Source organism: Brachypodium distachyon, chromosome 4, assembly GCF_000005505.3.
Source record: "Brachypodium distachyon strain Bd21 chromosome 4, Brachypodium_distachyon_v3.0, whole genome shotgun sequence".
NCBI classification, from domain to species: Eukaryota; Viridiplantae; Streptophyta; class Magnoliopsida; order Poales; family Poaceae; genus Brachypodium; species Brachypodium distachyon.
Window position 1 is genome coordinate 12,712,069 of NC_016134.3, and position 22,948 is coordinate 12,735,016.

At 43.1% G+C, this 22,948-nt stretch overlaps 2 protein-coding genes and 1 long non-coding RNA gene across 3 annotated transcripts; 1 reads left to right on the plus strand and 2 right to left on the minus strand.

Annotated features, from left to right (window-relative positions):
• Positions 1 to 509: 509 nt before the first annotated feature.
• LOC112272499 (putative disease resistance RPP13-like protein 3) lies at positions 510 to 5,585 on the minus strand. Its single transcript, XM_024463514.1, has 5 exons — positions 5,444 to 5,585; positions 4,475 to 5,352; positions 1,948 to 3,943; positions 1,800 to 1,859; positions 510 to 1,133 (listed from the first exon to the last, which is right to left on the minus strand). The coding sequence occupies exons 1-5, from the start codon at positions 5,474 to 5,476 to the stop codon at positions 1,089 to 1,091; spliced, it is 3,012 nt and encodes a 1,003-aa protein (XP_024319282.1). The 5' UTR covers positions 5,477 to 5,585; the 3' UTR covers positions 510 to 1,088.
• Positions 5,586 to 7,028: 1,443 nt separating this feature from the next.
• On the minus strand, positions 7,029 to 11,451 carry LOC106866589. Its single transcript, XR_002966403.1, has 2 exons — positions 10,839 to 11,451; positions 7,029 to 7,430 (listed from the first exon to the last, which is right to left on the minus strand). It is a non-coding gene; the product is annotated as an uncharacterized LOC106866589 (long non-coding RNA).
• Positions 11,452 to 17,590: 6,139 nt separating this feature from the next.
• LOC112272498 (disease resistance protein RPM1-like) lies at positions 17,591 to 22,383 on the plus strand. The gene is made up of 2 exons (XM_024463513.1): positions 17,591 to 19,032; positions 20,118 to 22,383. The coding sequence occupies exons 1-2, from the start codon at positions 17,696 to 17,698 to the stop codon at positions 22,279 to 22,281; spliced, it is 3,501 nt and encodes a 1,166-aa protein (XP_024319281.1). The 5' UTR covers positions 17,591 to 17,695; the 3' UTR covers positions 22,282 to 22,383.
• Positions 22,384 to 22,948: the final 565 nt, after the last annotated feature.

Consider the following 22,948-nt stretch of genomic DNA (forward strand, 5'->3'; position numbering starts at 1 on the left):
GTAAGTCCAAAACATGATACATATCATTACATAAGTATCTATATTATTCAAAGTATCCACATCAATGTTTCACCTAAAACACTTGCCAATGTTACACCTCACATATGATTTCACAGCTTCTTTCTTTGTGAAGGAAAGCACGAGCTCGGCATTTTTGTCCTTGAGGCAGGGGATCCTGAATTTCCGATTGTCTGCAACCCAAGACAACATATACGATGGTGCTACCTTACGTGCTCTAGCTACTACAGTAACTTTCTAGGTTTCCTCAATGGCTTTTCTTATGGTACTAACAATTTCAATTTCAGTCATTCCCTCTTACTGAACCTCTCTCATCTTTGTAAAAGGAAAAGAAAAGCAACGATTCTAGTTTACAACTTGATTTTTCATGTCAAAATTTTGTTAACATTTCCATCCATGTGTGTTGTTGGCCCCTTCTCCTTTTTCCGGGCTTGGGACCGGCTATGCAACATTAAGTGTGACCTCATAATGGCATAGGCGGAGTTCCCCACACCACCACCCCTCCACTTCAAACCTTTCCCTCACCCCAAAACACCCACACGCGAGCCCCCCCGCGTGCACACACACATCACACACAGAACCTTTTTTTTTTGAACTAATGTCTTCTCTTTGAAAAAGAAGAGCAAAGAAAAACTATTAAATGCCAAAAAAAATAGGATGTACTATTTTTTTTTGGTAATTTCCTTATTTTCTGCTAATAAGGACGAAGGATGATATATATAATAACATAGGAATTTTTTTTGAGTTAAATAATGAAGCAACAAAAGACCTAAGAAAATATAATAAAATAATTTTTTTGGTAGTTTCCTTTTTTTCTGCTAATAAGGACGAAGGATGATATATATAATAACCTAGGAAATATATTTTTTGTTTTTTGGCTTAAATAATGAAGCAACAAAAGACCTAAGAAAACTATAAATTAAAAAGGACTTATGACTCAGATTTTTTCTAACCTTTGACATAGGAGAAACTGGCTGGTTGTTCGATCCAGTAATTAATATAAATGCGAAGTTCACTCTATTTGGTTTAGCCATGTAGTAAAGGCCAACAAAAATGACGTATTCGTCCTGCTAACCGGTGGCATGTATATTGCCGGTGCCTTCAATAATACCAACCTATAAACACAATGCATCAGAAAATTTGAAGATGGTAATAATTATTAACAAAATAGACTTTTACTCTCTCCGTTCACAAATAAGTGTGTACTTCTAGTTTTTATCCTAAGTTAAAGATATTAAAGTTTGACCAATTTTATTAGAAAACATAGCAACATTTATGACACTAAAATAGCATCATTCAATCCGTTCTGAAATGTATTTTCATAATATATCGATTTGATGTCATATGTGTTGCAAATTTTGGTCAAACTTATAAAAGTTTGACTTAGCACAAAAACCAAAAGTACACTTATTTGTGAACGAGGGAGTAGCTAGTGTTCCAAGCTCAATATCAATTGATTAGCTAGCTAGAGGGCATTGAAAGAGATCTCAAGTGTTTACTCCCTAAAGTGTGTGCTTAATTTAAGTAGATTACGAAAAGCAGAGTTAATCCACTTCCTTCAAAATTACGAGAACAAATCAAACAAGCAATATTAATTAATATTTACTGCGTGCTTGGGAGAGCCCACAAAATGTGTCCATCTAGCTGGGTACTGCATGTAACAATATCTACTAGTACTACTAGTAGTACATAATAAGGCATCAGCTGTTAAGATTTTCTGTGTGCTGATCGACAGTGTTGTGATGGGATCATGGGAATAGAGAAGTTTGTAGTCTTCATACCTCTTGGTCTGCACCATCTTCTGTGATTTCAACCTTGCCTTCATCATCGTCGTTGTCTACCTAGAAGAGAAATAATCATTTGGTTTCACTGAATACGAAGATGGAAAGTACTACATACTGAAGTACGTAAATCTATATACGTGCGTACCTCCTTGTCGTCTATAATCTGCTTGGAGTCGGAGACACCTTCACCATGTTTTATGATTTCTTCATCTTCGGCCACACGTTCAGGAAGTCCAGTGACATCAATGTTGCGACCTTGTGATATGAGCAAGTCCACTGCTTGCCACATCGCTGACTCTGCTTCCTTCACATCCTTAGCATCGGCATCATAGGAACTGATTTTAACTTTGACCTTCCGAAGCAAAGCGAGGTTCCCCAAGCTACTAAAGTCAAAGCCAAATTTGGCATCCTTCAAGTCCTTGATTCTTAAACGGCTCAACTCAATAGATTCAATGCTCGGCATAGCTCCCTCCAGAAACCTCAGCGGTGCAGATGTGGCGCAGTGCCTTAACTTAGGAAATGCATCGCCGCCCAAGACATCAGCAAAGACACCATCCGGCAGCCGTAACTCGAGAGTAATAAGTTCTGGGAACTTCCCCAGGATGTCCATCGCATCCTGCACCTCCACATCAGCCAGACGGACGGTTAAATGCAAGAGATTTGGAAGATGCGAGGACTTAAACCACAGAGGCAGTCCATGGAAATGAAGTCTGAGACGATAGAGTTGTCGAGGAGGTATGTAGTCCTCCCAGACCTCCCTACCTGACCGCGACCAATCCTTATTAATCTGCAGGATTTGAACTTTTCGCAGTCTGCTCATGGAATCCACAAATTGTTTTTCAGATTCATCGGACATCCACCCAACATCGATCTTCACCTTCCTCAGTTCCGTTAGTTTGCCCAGCACTTCCACAAAAGCAGACATCTCACTTACAAAGCCTAGTGTTAGCTCTTCCAGAGATGTCAATTTGACTATCCAATCCCCTACTCCTTCTGTATCTTCGTAAACACGTAGGCACTTAAGTTGACTTAGCAGACCAACACTCTGCGGCCATTCTTTTATCTTACTGCGCTTCAAGTCAAGTATCTGCAAAAACTTTAGTTTTCCTATTTCTTCTGGGAGCTTAGGAATATACATGCTCCACAGTCCGAGGTATCTAAGCTGAGATAAACTCCCAAGATGCTCAATGTGATAAGGACGTTCATCACTAGCATAAGAACAATAACCTTCCATATGCAAGACATGCAAAGCTCGATAACTCGAAAGGGAAGGCATCATCTTGAAATCACAGTTCGTGGCATGTAATGACTTAACTCGTGTCATGTAAGTGGTTGCCGTAATGGGGTTGTGGTCTCGATTTCTCATATCGATGGCTAACCTACGAACAATGCCATGTTGAGACCCAAGTTGCTCAAGATAACCAAGTTCAGTAATAAAGTTTTCTTCCCCTGACAAAGAATATTTCCTATCACACAACCTATCGACAACTTGACAGCCATTTATCATAGTTTGATCCCAGCTTACCTTCACTGGCTGGATCATATTTTTATTGAGGAGCTCATTGTAATATCTCTCACCGAGCTCAAATAACCCTATCCCCGGTTCCTCAGGGACACAACCTTCGGCCACCCACTTCCATATTAAAGTTGTTTTCTTGATAGTTGCATGTTTTGGAAATGCGCTGAGATGCAATAAACATGTTTTTAGATGATAAGGTAGATCATAGTATCTACGTAACAATATCTTTTCATCCTCTTCATCTGCATTGTCTCCATACCCGAAATGGACGGAGTTGCACACCTTGGACCAATCCTCTCTAGGTTTACCGGCCAATAAAGCAGCTACCTTGATTATAAATAATGGTATACCATGACATTTCTGCAAAATTTGTTTAGATACCTCATCGGACTGACCATGGGGCCGTTGCCATTTACCACCTGCAGGATATATGGCAGAGAATAGTTCTTCTGATTTATCATGAGAAAGTGGTTGTAGTTTGTAAATATCACCAGCTTGTACAGCGACGTTGAAATGACGAGTCGTTGTAATTACTCGACTTTGATGGATATTGTCCATCCAAGCAGCTTTCATTATTTCCCATGCTTTTATGTCCTTGATGTCATCTATAACTATAAGAAACCTGTAAGCAAAAACAGGGAGAAGAGTCATGTGTTAGTATTATATAAAACATGATCTGTAAAAATGGTATTATGATGGACTCGAAATATCAGCACAGGGCAAGAGGTAGGGTGTGCTGATGAGTTCATAATAGGAATACATATAGAGAGTCATCTATGGCTAGCTAATCGTGTCGGAAAATCCATCTGTATTATATATAAGGATTATGCACTACTCTATCCTGTGTTTGATAAAACAAATTAAACAGGATCGACATCCGGGGCAAAAATATTCTATATATCGTATCAACTTTTGTCTTCCTACCACGGGCAGGCCGCTGCTAGTCAAAAGTCCACAACCGTATGTTAACATGCATGGGAGTATTCATTCTGTTCCTCTAACTAATTTCCTATATATAGGTGTAATGCAGGATTTGAGTTCTACTGCGACTATATTGCAAATGAAACAACGTACGTGCCACTAGCTCATTACTTGACTAGGTAGGTACAATGTACGTACTGGTGGTGATGGATGCATGCACGTAAGTATATACCTCTTGTCCTGAAGGAATTTTTTGAGTTCTTTGAGGAGGTTTGTTTCATCCCATGTTGCTAATTCAGAACTGATGATGCCCTGCTGATACTTTTTCTCATCAAGTTGCTGGAGCATGTCCGTGACAACCTGTCTAGTGCCCGGATTGCCAGACAAGGTAACATATGCTCTGAATTTGAACCGCGGCTTAAGCATTTGATAGACTAACTTTGCAAGAGCTGTCTTGCCCAAGCCTTCACATCCAACAAGAGAAACGGTCTTCAGCTGTTGATTTGGTACTTGATCAATACCAATTCCTTCTTCTCCCAGCCTCTTGATTAACTCATCCCTTGCCTTGTCAATACCAACGAGATCTTTCACATCTTCTCCGCGGTACTTATTAGTCAACCCGCGGCGAAGATCATCAGTAGACGCCGATGACGACAATAAGAAAGGCTGATTATGGTTGATTGTGCACCTTGGACGGAACACAGCGATGGCCTTCACACGGTACTTGATGACTTGGATCGCATCATCAATCTCTTCACGGCGGATAGTGGCATGAAGTTTGTTGAAGAAACTGGCGATCTTCTTCTTCATGAGACCCGGCCCCGTGAAGATCAGGCTGGGGCCTGAACCCTCTTCCTCGCTCACCATAAGGTACTCAACAGTGTCTTGTATCATGTAAGACAGCTCCCTGACTTGTTGTGCCCAGTCCCTGACTCCTTGGTCAAGCTCATCTGGGGGAACTCTTGCCAACATGTGGAGGACAGCGTGTATGCTCCTCCACTCCTTCTTGAGGAACTTGCCCCCGTCTTTGTGCTTCTGTTCCAGCTTGTTGAGGAGGTAGCTCATGGCGGCACCCGTCGTCGTCACCACAGTATCACCACCCATGGCCTCCTGCAGTACGTATATATATATATTCACGGAAGATCAGCTTCTCATGTTCAGTGTGTACGTGTGTGTGGGTGGTCTGATGATGCATGCTTACCTGAACGGGGGCTGCAGCGGCGGCAGCGTCCATCTTCGGTTTCAAGTGTCTGGCATGCTCTCTCCGGTCCAGAACCCACCACCGCCCGGCGTCAAGCTGGTTAAGATCTAGAGAAATTGAGAGAGCGAGAGACAGAGAGAGACTAGAACTAGCTATAGTCGGAGGGGAAGAGGCTTGCCTGCTCGTATTTTTAAAGAGCTCTTTTACGGTACGGAGTACTATTTAGTATTGGACTAATGGTATTGCGGGTAAATTATTCCAACTTTAGGTTAAATGGAGTAGATGAAGCATCTCTTTCTTAACTCCAGTAAAATGAACTAGAAAAGTATACTGCTCCACTTCACCTAGCACATGGAGTTTAGATTGTTTGGGGTAATTACACCTGCTTCACTGGTGAAGCTGTGAAATGAAGGCGTACCAGACAAGCTGATTATAAAGTGTGTATTCATCCGGCTGATTGTAAAGTGCTATCTAGTCTCCATGGTCAGTTTGTATATTGTATTCTGAAGATTTGTATGTAATGATCCTTGCAATACACATTTTTGCTGTATGTGTATGCATGTGTGTGCAAATTGTTTGCTGATGCGCACAGATGCACGTGTTACCTAATATGCTTTGAAAAAATTGTGTTGAAGTGTTACAGATCCATGTGTGAACTAGAGTGTTTGCAAGATTTTTTTCTGTGTGTGCGCAAGTGTACGCATCTGGTGCATGTATGAATTAGAACATTTTCAAGAAACGAAGTTGCTGAATAAAGACTTCGGTTCTTTGTGTATTTGGAGACGGTGAAGATTTTAGTTCATATTCTCTTTCATGTATCAAGAGATGCATTGTGATGATTCTTACGTCTTTATTATATGAACACGGTCCAGAATAGTGATAGTTTTAACAATGAAACATAACACAATTGATTTAGTGGTATTTCAGACTATTCCTACTAAACCCAATAATAAACTGTATTTCTAGAAACTGAAAAGAAGGGGACATAAGTTTTTAGGGTTTCATGTGGTTTCTGGAGAAGCTCCAAGCGAAAAGAAAGAGGCCTTAAATCAACGACTCGGAGAGTGGGTACTCTAGAAATTTCATGTTAGAAGTTTATAAAAGTAAATTTGTCTGACTGGATTTGCAGGTGTAATTTTGTCCAGATGACAAGGATTCAATGAACATCCTGAACATCGTAAGAAACAGCAACGACTGGCTGCCTGTGCCGTTTGCGGCGTGTTCGTGCTCATCTGGTGCCACCGCCGGCCGTCCTTGCCGACCGTACACGGTGCATCCTCGATTGATTTCTCCAGGACCCTGTCCAACGTTAAATCGATCTCGCGAAAAAGCAATACTTATACGAAGAATTTCCTTAAAAAAAAGGGAGTGTACGCGGTGCGCGCGCACCTTTTAGCGCTGCCCGGTGCTCCCTTCTAACATCCGGACAAACCCGAATTAGGAAACTAAACTCCATGCAGCCGCGTGTTTTCTCGAGACTGCCACACGTGACCTCGCTGGCATTGGTTTTTTTGTCGTTTTGCGTACCTAGAGATAGTACTGGTACTTGGGTTCCCTGTTTTTGTTCCTCTGCTCTCCACGGGCGTTTCTCAGCAGCAAAAATTACTTCATCGGTCCAAAAGATAAGAACATATACGTCCAGAGGTTATAATACTTCCTCAGTTCAACAAAAAATGTCTTAACTTTGACAAAACTTTATTGCATATATACACTAAGTTACATCTAAATTTTGATAAATTTGAGACATTTTTTGTTAGACGGAGGAAGTAGCTGGATTTTTATTTCACATGTACACATCAGCATAAAAGCACAAATTGCTCAAGCTAATTAACTACAGGGTACCAGAACTAAAAGAGCATGTAATTAACTACTTGATGTAGACCAAAGTCATGATTATGCGGAAATAAATTCCATGAGCCTCCTACATCCATGAGAAAATTGAAAACTCTGCATAGCTCAACTATTGTTCCAGCTTTGTACTTGAAACCTGGCGAACAAAAAAGATCCCCAAAAGTTAGCAACAGTTAGATATAGGTTTGGAGAGAAAGTAACAAAACTGAATATACGACATCAATTATAGAGAACAATCAACTTCATTTTTCCCTTTATACTTTTATCAACCATGGTCAGCTCCTTCGTTCTTTCAAATCTCCGTTGCGAGCATCAATTATAGAGAAGAATCAAGCATCTACACAAGAATTACGGTTACCAAAGAAATAATCATCCGAAAATTACATCATACTTACATAATTACATCTAAAAAAATCATGAAAGTAACTCTGAAAATTAAAACTACATCAAACAGAACCTAAAAGTAACTCACATATGTTGAAGCTATTGTCCCCTAACTTTTTTGGTAGAAAAGCTGAGATCCAAGCTGAATTAGATCTTATATATGCTGATGAAGAGTTAACTTGGATTCAAAAGTCCCACTCTAACTGGATTCTCCATGGAGATCAGAATACTGCTTATTTTCACAGAGTGGCTAATGGAAGAAAGAGAAAAACACTATTCATAACTTGAAAGAGGGAGAGGTGAATATAGAGGGGACTCCTCAGTTGCTTGCTCATGCTACCAGCTATTATAAAGAGTTGTTTGGTCCTGCTAATGGGAATCTCTTTGCTCTTTCTCCTGATTTGTGAGAATCTCATGAAGTGTTAGATGCTCAGGATAATGAAACAATCGCCAGGCCTTTTGACATGGAAGAAATTAAAACTACCTTATTCTCTATGAAACCTAACAAAGCTCCTGGGCCAGATAACATTCCTATTGAGTTTTACCAAGCTACCTGGGATATTATCAAGTTTGATGTTATGAAACTTTTTTCTGCTTTTTACAAAGGAGATCTTTCTGTAAGCAGGTTGAACTATGGTATCATCACCCTCCTCCCTAAACTTGCTGGAGCTGATAAAATACAACAATATGACCTATTTCACTAGTGCAAAAGGGGTTAGGCAGGGAGATCCCCTATCCCCCTTGTTGTTTAACCTTGCTGCTGAGTGCCTCACTAAAATGGTTTTGAAAGCTCAAAGTAATGATCTGTTTGTTGGGTTGGCTTCTGATATTATTGACAAAGGTATTGCTATACTCCAATATGCTGATGATACAGTTCTTTGTATCCATCATGATTTGGCAAAAGCTGTGAATTTAAAACTTCTCCTTTATATCTTTGAGTTGATGTCTGGTCTCAAGATTAATTTTCTTAAAAGTGAGGTGTTTGTGCTAGGGGGTGATAATACCATTACTGCTTCCTATGCTGATTTGTTTGGCTGTCAAGTTGGATCCTTACCTCTCAAGTATCCGGGGGGTTCTTGTTACCTTTTCTCAGATTAAAAATAAAGATTGGGATTTTCTGGATGCTAAGTTCCTGAAGAAATTGGAAGCTTGGAAAAGTTGTAACTTATCTATGGGTGGTAAAACTGTTCTTTTGAATGCTAGTCTGTCTAATCTTCCTTCGTATCATATGTCCATGTTCTGGTTTAATAAAACTTTTATTGAAAAGATTGATAAACATAGGAGGAAATTTTGTGGCAAGGGAATGGTGAGAAAAAAAGATATCATTTGGTTAAATGGAATAGAGTGTGCAGATCTAAGGAGAAGGATGGATTGGGTGTGAAGGATTTAAGAAAGGAGAATATCGGTCTCCTTTGTAAATGGTGGTGGAAGTTTGAATCTGGACAAGGATTGTGGCTGACTATTGTCAGAAGAAAATACTTGGGTAATGGAACTGTGCCCTCTGTTAAAATGAGAAATACTGACTCTCCAAGTTGGAAAGCTCTGCTGAAAGTTAGACCCTACTACCTTCATGGTAGACAATTAGTGGTGAGGAATGGAGAATTCACTAGATTATGGGAGGACGTGTGGGGGGTCAATGACACACCTTTCTGTGCCCAGTTTTCTGATCTTTATAGTATATGTTTGAAACCTCAAATAACTCTAAGATCCTTTCTGGAGAATATGACTGTTGTCACCTTCAGAAGAAGACTCACTCCTGTAATGCAGGTTCATTGGGAAACAATTAAAAAACATGCTACTGAGATGACTCTTACCATTGAGCAGGATCAGGTTTCCTGGAAATTTGAGAAATCTGGAAGATACTCTGTCAAATCCATGTATAAGTGGCTGGAAAAGGACTTGCATGGAGCACATCATAGGTGGATTTGGAAAGCTAAGCTCCCTCTGAAAATAAAATCTTCTTATGGCTCTTGTTTCAGAACTCTGTGCTGACTAGGGATAACTTGAAAAAGAAAAATTGGCCTGGTTCTCCTATATGCTCTTTCTGTGATCATGCTGAAACAGCTAACCATCTCTTCTTTGGCTGCTCTGTTGCTAAGGTGGTTTGGGGGGTGGTTGGATCCTTATTCAACACCATTATGATTCCTAAATCTTTATGGCAATTTTATGCATGGATGTATGCTTTCTTGCGGGGGGGGGGGGGGGGGGGGCATTTTTATTCTGTTGGACTTGCGGCGGTGGTTTGGGCAACCTGGAAGTGTCGCAATCGAATTACTTTTGACAAGCATATAATGAGAACGCCGTTTGAGATTATTTTTTGCTATCTGTTCGTTTCTTGTCTCTTGGTCAGGTCTACAGAAGCTTGCAGATGCTGAACTCATGAAGGAGGGAGCTAAAACTCTGGTGGCCAATGCTCAGAACCTGATGAAGCGCATGGGAGAAGGCACGATGACGGTGGCTGCACCTGTGAACCCTCTGGCGTGCGCTCGACTAACCAACAATTAGCTTGAGTTCCTGTTTTCACCTGTGCTGGGACGTTTGTTGAACCGTTCTTTTGTGGCTTGTTGGCCGTTGGCTTGTGAGCTATGGTTTGTAATAACTCTTGAACTGTTGTGTTAGGTTTAGGTTAGGGGCAGGTTTTCGTCCTATAGTCAAGCTTTGATTGCAAAGCTTGGTCAGTAGGTTTCCTGCCCAAGTAGGTATCCTGTTGGTTTCCTCCCCTCGTTTTCCCTCGATCCTTTTCTTGTTGATGTTCAAAGACTTCGTGTATTTCCGTTATGAAAGTAATGGAAAGGGGAGAGATCCCGGGTTTACATATGTTGAAGCTATATCCAGCGGAATCTAAAAGTAACTCTTTACCTAGAATTTACATTCGAGAAAACATGATTCAAAGTACGAACAACACAACGGTAATCATCATAAATAATCATGGAGAAATAGACTGAATAGAGCAGCAATTGGCACAACAAACACGGATAACTCTTAACATTGAAACCACATCTACAGAACTCATGGAAGTAACTACATCTATTGAAACTACATCTAGCAGATTCGTAAAAGTAACACTTACCTGAAATTTCATCTAAAATCTCTCAAACATAACATCAGTTAAATTCAACAAGAAATGGGATCCCTGGACCCGACGAAGTACTCGAAGCACCTGCGCATGTAGGCCTCCTCGTCATCCCTGGCCCCGGCCACTGCCCTGGGAGCACATGAACACAACCCGCAGCGTCTCCGTCAATGCCAGGTCGTCACCGTCGCCTCCCGTCGCATCGCGTACCTGGTCTTCCTCCCATTGCAGAACATCATCCACGCCGCCTCCCAATCTTCTCCTTCTCGACGATCAGCAAGAGGATCAACAAGAGGTTCTTCTGGGATCGATGGGAGGGGTATGTGCGCGGAAAGCAGGACGAGATCTTCCTCCCTGCAAATCCACGCCAGGCGACACAGCGCCGGCGGTGGCCCGCCGTGCTACGCCGATTCCCACCTCGCACTGCGCGTGGCCGAGGAGGGCGGCCGCGGGCTGACGCGGAGGCCGAGGATGGGGGGGTGGGGGTGGGGAGCGCCGGCAACGACGTAGGAGGCCAACGATGGGGGTGGGTGGCGGCGGCAGCGGCGGGGGAGGCCGGGGGCTGGAGGCGCGCCGGCGGCATCGGGAGAGGAAGGGGACATGCGCGTGGGGGTGGGGGTGCATGCGAATCGGGGGAGGAGAGGCAGGGCCGCAGGGGAAGACTTTTAGAATTGAATGGGTGGAGTTAGTAGATAAGGCAGGGGAGGAGTGAGCACCGGAGGAGACGAGAAAGTGCGCACGCACGAGATAGATTAGGCGCAAAAAAAAATCGTTGTATGAAGAATTAGAATAAGAAATCAATCTCTCCTTGCCGGCCACCCGCCGGCCGTCCCTACCGCACCATCCTTGCCGGCCAGCTATCGGCGCCGATTGTTTTCTCGAGGAGGTGGTGAACGCTCTCTTGATTGCTTTTCTTTCCAGTCCCAACTCGAATGCATGCACCAACATATACGGAAAACATTATTTGGCATCATTTTTTCTTTTCTGGCACTTTTGTCAGATCAAAGTCCGCCGCCTCTACTAAATCATGCTTATGTGATGCTAAAAATGTATTGCTCGTTTATCGGTCATATCCTTCGTTCATGGGCAACGAAGCCACTAACTAGCGACGTAGCATGAACTCAACAATGAATCACTAACAGGATATATGGGCATTGTTTTTTTTTCCTGTTTCGCACAATCCTGATATGTGGCTTGCTTTATTTTCTTCCTATAGTAATTAGTGAAAAATGAACCGTCAAATCTCAATCTTTAAAGGGAGAGGGAACATGGATTAGACATAACCGAAGCCCCGAACAAGGTTTTAGCTGCCGAACTGCCTTTTTATACCGTTAAATGTGGTTACTGCCGGGCTAATTCAAATCGAAAACTCGTCCTGAGGCATTTAAACTATTTTTTTCAAAACATTTGGTATTTTTTGCTCTGTAATTAAGTACAGTTACCTGTCCGCAGTGCTCTATACATACAATATTTTATTTACGACAGCAGTAACCATCCATGCAAAGGACATATTACACCACAGTCCACCGATTGACCATCGTACTGAGAAGCACCTGATGGAGTTGTGGGTGCATGACTTCACCCACCAGGGTTCAAATCCTGGTCCTCACAATATACTATAGGGGTTATCCCCTATAGGGGTTCCCTCAAAAAAATCGTATTGACATCGCATAATCAGATGTCATGTAAGCATAGTTTCGTTGTAGGTGAGCGGGCGAACCTCGCCCGTTGTGGATACCTAGATAGGCGCCTACAATTAGGTCTTGTTTGGTTGGGTTTAAAAGTGTTTTTTCACTTTTGGCTTATAAGCCAAAAAAACTGACTTTTACTTATACCATCATCTCTAACAATGTCAACTCAAAAGCCAAAAGTCAGAGCTGAAAACACCTAAATAGATGATTTTGTGGTTTACAAGGCAAAAATCAAAAGTCACATTTTAAGTCTAACCAAACATGACCTTAGTACCGCTGTACATAAAGCAGAGCAACCCCAACCGGATTTGATCAACCCAGCCATCTTCGCATGCACCTGTTCATCAGATTTAACAAAATGTACAAATTTAGAATAAAACCCCCAAATTATTCCACGCGAGCCATATTCTTTTTAAAAAATAATTATATTTTTCGTTACTCAACTTAAAAAAAAGTATACACGTAAATGGTCTCTTTTAACTTTTTTCGTTCGTTTTCTTTGCCAGCTATCGAAACCGGACTCCAACAGTCCCTCAGCCTCAACCTGTCCAAGTGGTTTTGGGACTGCATAGAACGGGGAAGGGCTATGGAGGCATACTGGTGCGTCTCCGAAGCATCGTTCCGGCAGCGTAACGTGGCTGGGCCATAAAATTTTCCTCCTTGCAATTTGCTATAAGGAAGACTCGATCTCCATGGAAGTCACAATTTAAAGCACTGACACAAAGGCCCAGCTATTGGTCGTTCATTTTGAGATCTCGATCGTCTCGCCTCGTAGAGCATCGATCACGTGTGAATGCATGCCGGGCCCCTCGAAACCGTTGATTCGGTCATCTCCTCGATCGATCGGTAAGAGGAATAGTAGTACTGTAATAAGCGCCGATAACTAATAATGCACATGATTGAGATCTGACGTTGGGACGGCAAAACTAATACTAAGTCAAACATTTCACATATGCCGGGGAATGGATGATTTTCTTTAAACATTGTTGTGTTATCTTTGAAGATGATGATACGATACGCATGCTTAGAACAAAATTAATAGAAGAGTTTGCTGCGCTAAAAGCTCTTGCCATGTCATCCTATAGCTAGTGCAATAGCCAACATGTGTAATAATTGCCTATAAATATAAACCATTTTATTAGTACTTGGCCCACATTGTAGTTCATGTAGTGTTTAGGAGCAGTGTTACAGCTGGCTATTAGTATCCCACTTTTCTTCCTTTTCTTTTTCTCTCCCCTCCAACTAAGCAAAACTATAATATTTAATGTCTTATATATATAGCCAACTTACCTCTTCTTATTATTCTTGCTCTTAATAATAATACGGTTGTGTGCATCGATTGATTGAAGTAGAGAAAAAAGGTTTCACCTGGGGCCGACAAAACAATTATAACGTCAAACTATTCACCTAAGAGCAAGATTAATAGTTTAGCCTGTTGCTGGCTATAACTTGGTGACATGTTATCTATAGTCAGTTTAAAAACTAGCATGCATAATAGTTGGCTATAAGAATTTGCTATTTTATTAGTGCTTGGTCCACATCTCATTCTCAAAGAGTGCCTAGGAGTCCGTGATGCAACTGACTGTTATCTTACAAACCACTTCTTTTCTCTTTCATCTTTTCTCCCCTCCAAATATAATATTTAAATCTTGTAGCCAACTTAGAGGTCACTATTAATCTTGCTTAAGGCTGACAAAACTAATAAGTTAAACTGTTCACCTCACGAAAATCTATGTACCTCGTTCAACTCACATAGGTTGACGTCAAATATATTACTTCCTTCATCCACAAAAAATGTCTTAAATTTGTCAAATTTTAATATATCTAGATATGACTTAGTGTATAGATGCATTCAAATTTAAATCAAAGTTGAGACATCTTTTAATTGTTGGAGAGTACAAGAAACATCAACGCTCAAATGTATCTGCAAGAATCGCCAACAGAGTTTGCTGGACTCACAAGCCAGTCAAAGTTTCTTCAACCCCGAGAGAACACAGCTGGCATGAGTAATCATTATTTTCTAGATGAATATGTCTCCTTCCGTGCCCGCAAAAAAAATGTCTCGTTCCGGCCATATTGCGGGTGTCGAGCCTATACTCTCAGATAACTGCAGCCAAGAAAAGACTTTCATATTCATCGGGAGCTTGGATTTCCAGATCCATTTAAATGGACTGAGGGGATTAATATTTCAGAAGTAGAAAGTCTAAAACTGGCTGGAAGAATATGGTTTCTGCCAAATGGGCTGCCAGATGTCAGTGCTGGTGGGATCGAGATCAGCAAGATAAGCCAAAAGGTTTTGGAGTTCTTTATACATTCCGGGCGTTGTTCTCTGGAAAGATTATCTTACTTTTTAACAAAGGAAAAAAGACATGCATCAGAGTGTTCCTTCCAGCACATCATCATGACATAAATCTTTCCAGAGGAGAACATAATCTCCCATGTCAGGAGAATACAGCTCCTGATACATCGGAAAAACGATGAAAATTTCATGATAGTTTTCCACCAAAAAGATGACCCTGGAGAGCTAATGCACGAGGGGAACCAGTCACATCATAAGTTGACCATAGAAGTTGAAAGTTTTTACTGGACCCTGTTACTCCAAAAGACTACCAGAGAGTACCAAGCACACCGAGCTGTTGGTTAGAAAAATGTACTTTGGTCTTTTCGCTTCCTATCATAATTACTATCGGTTCGTCCAGACTCTAGCCTTGCCCGACCTCAGACCGATCAAAATCGAGTCGCCGTGGGTGGTGCACATGGCCGCTGCTTGCTGCAGTTTCCTCTGCCGCCAGCATCGATAGTTGTCAATGCCGCACAGAAAACTAGGCCCGTCCTCACAGCGGTCGTCACGACGACGGAGGTGTGGTTGTTGGCGGCGTTGTCTCCATACAGCGCTGCTGCTCCATCTCCCTCCCCTCCGCAGGGGCAACGCCCCATTCGAACAGCGCCTTCGTCCACTCTACCGGCACGGCACGCAAATCCTCGCACGGCGACCTTGCCCTTTCCGCCACCGCAGTAGTCTCATCTTCTTCTCCGGCGCAATTGAGCCATTGAGGTGGCCGCCCCATCGAGCAGCGTCATGTCTCCTCCATCGGTGCAGCGGCCATTGAGACGTCGTTGGCCCAATCGAGCGGCGCGGCAGCTTCGTCTGCCCCACAGCCCGCAGGCGCAGCGGCCTGACCCCTTCGCTGGCGCGGCCGCCCAATCAAGCGGCGCCGGCGGCCTCGTCCCTCAGCCGGTGCAAGGGCCGTTGAGGCAGTGGCGACCCAATCGAGCGTACGTTGCAGCGGCCTCGTCCCTCCCCCCGTGTGGCTGCCGGTGGCCACGAAGAGAACACACGATTTTTTTAATTACAAACAGAAACCAGTTACCCTCGTAATTACAATTTTGCCCTCCCACTCGTGGTACTCCGGTGGTTTCAAACTGAGTACTCCGTGAGATCAAGGAAGGAGTACCACTTAATATTAACATTAGATCGGGACAAATAAACGGCTCATATTAAATATGGGGTAGCATAAAAAGCTCTAAAAGTTTCACCCATGGGAGATCAGTCTTATTGAAAAACCTGTCCAAATGTTTAATCAGAAGGGCTTGATTCTGCAACTTTAGATCAATGATGCCAAGACCACCTTTCCATTTTAGATATTACAAACCATCTCCCGTGCCACAAGGGAATTATTAGACTTCCCCATCAACGAATTTTCTCCATGTGAACTACAATCTTTGGAGGAAGCTGAACAGAGCATATTGTATATAGTTAATGGGATCAACCAAAGGCAAGAAATCGATAACTGAAGGGCTGAGTTGGCCGCAAAGGCAAAGTGTTTGCACAAAATAGTTAAACACACAGTGGTGGACACAAGTGAGCAGGTGGGAGAGGATGTTGGAAATACGCCATAGAAGCAATAATATTGTATTATTTATTTCCAAGTTTATAATTAATTTTTATGTTTCTATACTATAATTGCAATGGTTCTCAAATGTGAGATTCAGAGATAAACTGATTTGCATGTATGTGTGGAGACATTAACACCATAATAAGTCCTTAGTCACGCCTCTATATATGACTAACTCAAAAATTACCGATGGTTTTATTTTCCTGGTCATGAGCATGTGTATGCTAGTAATTATGTGAACACATTGTTGTTGGAACGGTGGTGTTGGACAGACCCAACTTACATACTATTGTAAGATCACATCGTTTTCTTGTTATCAGTATTGATGTAAACTATCATAGCTAATATAGATCCTTAGACCTTTAGAATATTAAGAATATTCCCAAACGTCTCAACGTAACCGGGGGACTATAAAGGCTAATATGAATCCTTAGACCATTAGAATATTAGAATATTCCCAAAAGTTTTAACGTACGTAACTAGGGGACAATAAAGGTGATTTCGTGTATTCCGGAAAGTATGCACTCGACTTGATAGGTCAAGATTGGGATTTTCTCCTCTTACAATGGAGAGATAAACTTCGGGCCCACTTGTTATATGATAGACACTTGTGATATGGTCACGGGAATACTGAAATACATACAGAATCGAGTAAAGAGTATTCGTGTATGTGTGGGAATAATATGGACAGACTGGTCCCGCTATTAATTATTGGTCGAAAGGGTTCCGGATCATGTCCATATATAATATGATCACGGGATACCGAAATACATAATCGAGTAAAGGGTAGTCATGTATGTGTGGGAATAATATGCATGCGTTCCGAATCATATCCAGATATAACCGAACCTATAGGGTCGCACGCTTAACCTCTTAAAGTTTGTAGTTGAACTAGAACGTATTTGTGTAATTGAGAATAGAGCATTGAAACTGTTCCGGTTGGATCCAGAATTGTTCTAGGAGTGGCATGAGTTATCGTGGTGACGTCGGGAAGGTATTGGAAGGTAACATGAAGATCCTGAAAGGTCAACCCAAAAGACCAATTTGATAGATGAATTTTGCTCCATCCTTATATGTTGTGCTCCCTCACAGTCACTTACCGATGGGGAACTGAACACAAGAGAAGAGTTGACTTGGATGAAGAATGACTTCATGTAGATTGACTTGATCAATACTCTCGTATGTACACCGTAACTACTATAACAGATAATTAATCCTCCCTTGTGTGCTAACAGCTACCAGTAGTAGTTGCTAACACCGGGTTATCCATCCTTTGCCTGTCTTTCTTAGTCCCTTAAGCATGCTATTCAAGCATTAGAGTTGGTGGCAAAGCTCAAAGCTGAACAGGTGTGTACTCATGGCGATCACAACAGTGGCTAGCCTGATCCCCAAGCTCGAGGATCTGCTGAAAGAGGAGAGTAAGTACAATCTGTCCAAGGGCGTGATAAAGCATTTGACGTATGTCCATGCATTGCTCGAGAGAGCGCAGCAGGCCGGTGACCAGGCCGAGGAGGAGCTCGAGAGAACACAGCAGGCCGAGGAGGAGAGGGAACTGTCGGAAGTCATGGTTGACATCGTCGAAACCTTCACCAGCAGCTTGGCATCGGCGACGGCCGATCCACAGGGTGGCCGCGGCTTGGTCCCCAAGGTGATGAGGTCCAAGCTTCATACTGCAAAGGCTCACCGTGAGTTTGCCAGCAATGTCAGTGATGCCGTGCAGCTTTACCACAAGGCACGCGACCGGCATGCGAGATTCAAGGTCCATTATTCCATTCCAAGCAGGAACAATAAGCAGCCTCCGGTTGATCATAAAGGCGGCGGAATATCGTCGCGGGAGGTCTCGGTCTCGCTACCAGATCAGATACTGACCAAGGTAGATGAGATGTGCAAGATCCATGGCGGGTTGAAAGATGAAGAAATCGATCTCCTCAAGAAAGAGATGGAATGCATAGGGCCTGCCCTCCGCAAAGTTGCACAAGTACCGGTGGAGCAGCTTGACGAGGGCACCAAGGCCTGGATAGATGATCTCACAGAAGCCTGCCACGACATCATCAACGACTTCCGGGCGCCAGTGCCGGTGCCGCCGCCGCCGCCGCTGCCAGTAGCAGCAGCCGCCGCTGGCACCGGTAAGAAACCAATCATCGGCAGCAGCATGAAGCTCAACTTGGCCGCGGCCAAGGCTCGCCGTCGAAATGTCGCCCAGATCAGAGGCTTCAACAAGATTTTGTTGGAGGTGGCGGAGAGGCGTCAGAGGTACTGGTGCGAGATTGCTGCCACCAATACAGAGGGCGAAGATGTCGACGAAGGGAGCAACAGAAATCCACCTCCAGAACCGCTACAAGATTCCGAGTGCCCGTTTCTTGGCATTGACGTACACACAGACGAGCTCGTCAAGCTCCTAACAACGTCCTCCTCCGGCCTGCAGCAGGAACCACTCAAGCTAGTTTCAGTTGTTGGGCCTGCGGGTGTGGGCAAGAAGACACTTGCAGAGGCGGTCTACAGCAGGATATCGACCCAATTCGAGTGCACAGCTCGGGTCTCACTGTCAAATCACCAGACAAACAACAAGAGTAGAACTACTCTTCTCCTGGATTTGCTCCGTCAGTTACGTCAGACTGAGGTTGTCTCTGAAACGGAGGATGAGACTGAAACTGGCCTAATCGACAAGATCAGAGAAACTCTCAACAACAAGAGGTACGTAATTAAATGCTTCATCGCTATTTTAATATATTTTCTGCCGGTTCAATTCAACCCCTCGATTTCTCGATGCACTTTATTATTATTAGCTGGAGCCTCTATTTCCCAATAACGTACGTTGATTGATCTTTTTTCTAACACTATGCATAGTTTCACATTTTTAACCACAACCTCTTCTATACATGTTCGCATTATAGGCTGGTTAGATGATGATGTGCAACCAAATTCGTTATTTGTTATTATATACATACATACATACATACATACATACATATATATATATATATATATATATATATATATATATATATGTAGGCAACATTGGCAGGGAAATTTTTATATATATGCACTTCCTTTTCATTTCAAATCTTGAGCAAACTTCATTTCTAGACTATTCCCTAAGATTTTTTTTTGAGGAAACACAACAAAAGTTGAATTTGAAACAAAACAACAATTTTCGCTAAACCATATGTCAAATCTAGTTGAAATTTAACCACATCAGTAATTGAACTTTCCTTGATTTACTAGATTTTTTTTCTGTGAATGTGAATAATCTGAATTGGATGGCGAGTTGGCATAAACAAGAGAGAAAGCGCTTATGTGGCAAGAAAAATCGGTGTCCAATCTAATCAATAGAGATGGAGGTGGGGGTATTATGAAGGTTTTGAGAGTTTGGGGGATGGGAGTGGTAATCTGAACCGAATCAATTTTCATGTATGCAAATCTCTAGTCTAGCTTAGGAGTTAAACGGACTCCTCTTACCAAAATAGGTGAACAAATCATGGATGTAGGAATATTGCGAAAGAATGCCAACCGGCAAGAGACGGCGAAAACTAAACTATCACTGTGTCATTCGCAGAAAAGACAAGATACAAATTAATAAGTTTTCTTTGCCATTTCCTTTACATGACAGAAATGAGAACCTTTTTGGATTAACTTTTGCAGATTCGTCAGAATGTGTGATTACTGATTAGTACTCCACAGATATGATTTTTTTCCCACATGCATGACTGTAATTACTACTCACTAGGCAGTGTATAATCCATTTACTTGGGGGAAACTAACTCTATTAATTTCCTCAGGTACTTAATTGTAATTGAAGATATATGGAGTTCAGTTGAATGGGATTCTATGAGGAATTTGTTTGAGAATAGTCACCACGGGAGTGCAGTTCTGACGACAACTTGCAAAGTTGATATCGCTGAATATGTTGGTGGAGTCTACAAGTTAGCACCTCTCACAGAATGTGAGGCCACAAGATTGTTCTACAGAACATTATTTGTTTCCGAAGACAAATGCGCCCCTGGTGATCTGGCGAATATATGTGGAAAGCTTATAGCAGAATGTGGTAGCATACCATTAGCCATCATTGCTAAAGCTGATCTGCTCGCGACTAAGCCATGGACAGTGATGAAAAGTCACAAAGTGCATGGCTCGTACGATACGGAAAGGATATTCGAGGACTATTATAAGAAGCTACCTCGTCGTCTAAAACCTTGCTTGCTGTACTTTAGTATGTTTCAAAAGGGTTATGAGATGAGCGGAGAAAACCTGTTGTGGATGTGGTTAAACGAAGGTTTCCTGGAAGCTCAAGAAGGGGAGATGTGCCTGAATGAGCTCATAAATAAAGGCCTGATTGAAGCTGTGGAGGTTGATGCAGCCGGTAAGGCTCTGTCTTGCCGTCTGCACGACATGTTGCATGACTCCATCGTCTCATTGTCAGCTGAAGAAAAATTCGCTACCATTTTGGACGGCAAAGTGGGGAACTTGCTAGAAACGGCGGTCCGCCTGCTGTCAATTCAGGGAAATAATAAGGATGCACAAGCACAACAGCTTCTGCGGCAAGCCCCCAATGTAAGGTCACTTGTTGTCTCTGGTGATGCCATTACCAGTTTGATGCATGCAACACCTCTCGAAGAGTTTCAGGGGTTACGTGTGTTGGATCTAGGCCGGGGGTCACCTGATAATTCTTTGAAGAATGATCAGCTAAAGGGTATCGGGAGTTTGTTTTTTCTGAGATGTCTAGTATTGGCAGGTAGACGCATCACCGAGATCCCAAAAGAAACCGGGAATCTTAAATCTTTGCAGACACTGGATTTGAGGGCAACTATTGTGAAAGAATTGCCAGCAACTGTTTTCCAGGCAAAGAAGTTGAAACGTCTGTATGTAAACAGTCGCACCAAGATACCATGTGGGATTGGAAAAATGGAAGATCTGGAAGAGCTTGGAGACATGAATGTCAGTAAGCCAGATTTGCTCAAAGATCTATGTAGTCTGACTAAGCTGATTCTTCTTGGTATTGCCATTTGGTCATGGGACGAGAGTTACGGCGATGCAATGGTTGAGAATCTACGGTCTCTCTTGGATAAAAGAATCATCCAAAGCCTATCCATCGTGACTTGCTGCTCTCTGGATTTCATGAATAAGTTGGAAGCTGGAAACACGAAGGCCACTGCTGCTGGTACTGCCACTGCTGCTGCTGGAAATAATAAGGCCACTGCTGCTGCTGCTACTCCAGCTCCAAGCTCACTGCAAAAGCTTGAGATAAGTCAAAGCGCACTACTTGGATTGCCAAGATGGATTATCTCACTGCAGAACCTCTCTTCTTTATCGATCGAGGTCCACAAGCTGACAGAAGATATGATTGTTATGCTTGGGAAGTTGCAGAATCTTCTTGCTCTGTCCCTGACAGCAAAACATGCTCCAGCACATCCTCATGTATGGTTTGACAAGTCCGCTAATGGATTCAGAAAGCTAACGGGCTTCCATTTCTCAAGCAATGGTATGGGAAAGATGTTCAGATCAGGAGCGATGCCTAAGCTCGAAAGGCTGAAGCTTTCGTTTCAGGCATCAACGACCGATCATGTTGTATCGGAGGCCTCCGTCACGCAAGAATCTGATTTTGGATCCACGGTGGCCTCCTCCGCCCAGTCCTCTTCCTGGGCAGCATTCGATTTTGGATTGGAGAACCTGCCTGCTTCCCTAGAGCATGTTCGTGTTGAAATTAACTGTTTCAATGCCAATGATAGGGTGGTGAACCAAGCAGAGGCTGCAATTAGGAGGGCAGTCTCCAAGTCCAGGATGCGTCCGCCAAATCTTGTGATAAAACGAGTTCGGGAGGAACACATGGACGAAGGCATCACGGACAAAGAGGTAGTGAAAAGGAAGTGGTCGTCCTGGGCATCCAAGCCAAACGACGCAACCATGCATCAAGAAGGGAAGAACCAATCTCGTCTCTTTAATTAGTGCTTGTAGCAGGTTTTGGCCCCGTGGCTTAGCGTTTCGACTTTGTATTTCGGTTGTCGTGTTTTCATAATGGAAGAGGGGATTCAAAAATCTCTTTGATTAGTTTTTTTACTCCTGCACCTACACTCAGACTTTTCGACTGAATCAGCATTTATGCTCCAGTCCCACTTGCGATCTTCCTAAAAAACCACATCTCTGGTAATATGCAGCCGCCGCTTAATGGGGTCATACACCTGATAAGACTTTGATCCCGACTCATACTCGAGGACAAGCTCTGTCAGATAACTTGTTGATGCCCGGCTCGATGATCTTCATGTGACCTACACGGCCGAACGCGAAAGTAATCCACCGCGGGCTTCTTCTTCCTCCATTACTCATAGGGAGCAATCCCATTAAGGCTACGGGTAGGCCAGGGATTCAGGATGTGAACCACCGTCTTCACTGCCTCGCCCCAAAATTCAGTTGTCACTGCCTACAGTGGACGGGGGCTCAGAATTTCCTTTCCGAATCTCTGTGGACAAGAGATTTTCCCGACGACCTCCTCCGGTCCTCCCATCTGGCAGCTGCTGCTCGCCACCACCCGCGGTTCCTCGCCGCTCGCCGCCACCCGCCGGCGGCCGCCGCGCGCACCGCCCGCCAGCCGCTCTTGCTCGCGAGCCACCCGTCT

Excerpts from the sequence above, each read along its gene's own strand:
- LOC112272499 (XM_024463514.1), bottom strand. The coding sequence starts at position 5,476 with ATGGACGCTGCCGCCGCTGCAGCCCCCGTTCAG. Across the intron at positions 5,353-5,443 it reads CCGCTGCAGCCCCCGTTCAG|GAGGCCATGGGTGGTGATAC; the intron begins GTAAGCATGCAT and ends TACGTACTGCAG. Across the intron at positions 1,134-1,799 it reads AAGATGGTGCAGACCAAGAG|GTTGGTATTATTGAAGGCAC; the intron begins GTATGAAGACTA and ends TTGTGTTTATAG.
- LOC112272498 (XM_024463513.1), top strand. The coding sequence starts at position 17,696 with ATGGCGATCACAACAGTGGCTAGCCTGATCCCCAAGCTCGAGGATCTG. Across the intron at positions 19,033-20,117 it reads GAAACTCTCAACAACAAGAG|GTACTTAATTGTAATTGAAG; the intron begins GTACGTAATTAA and ends TAATTTCCTCAG.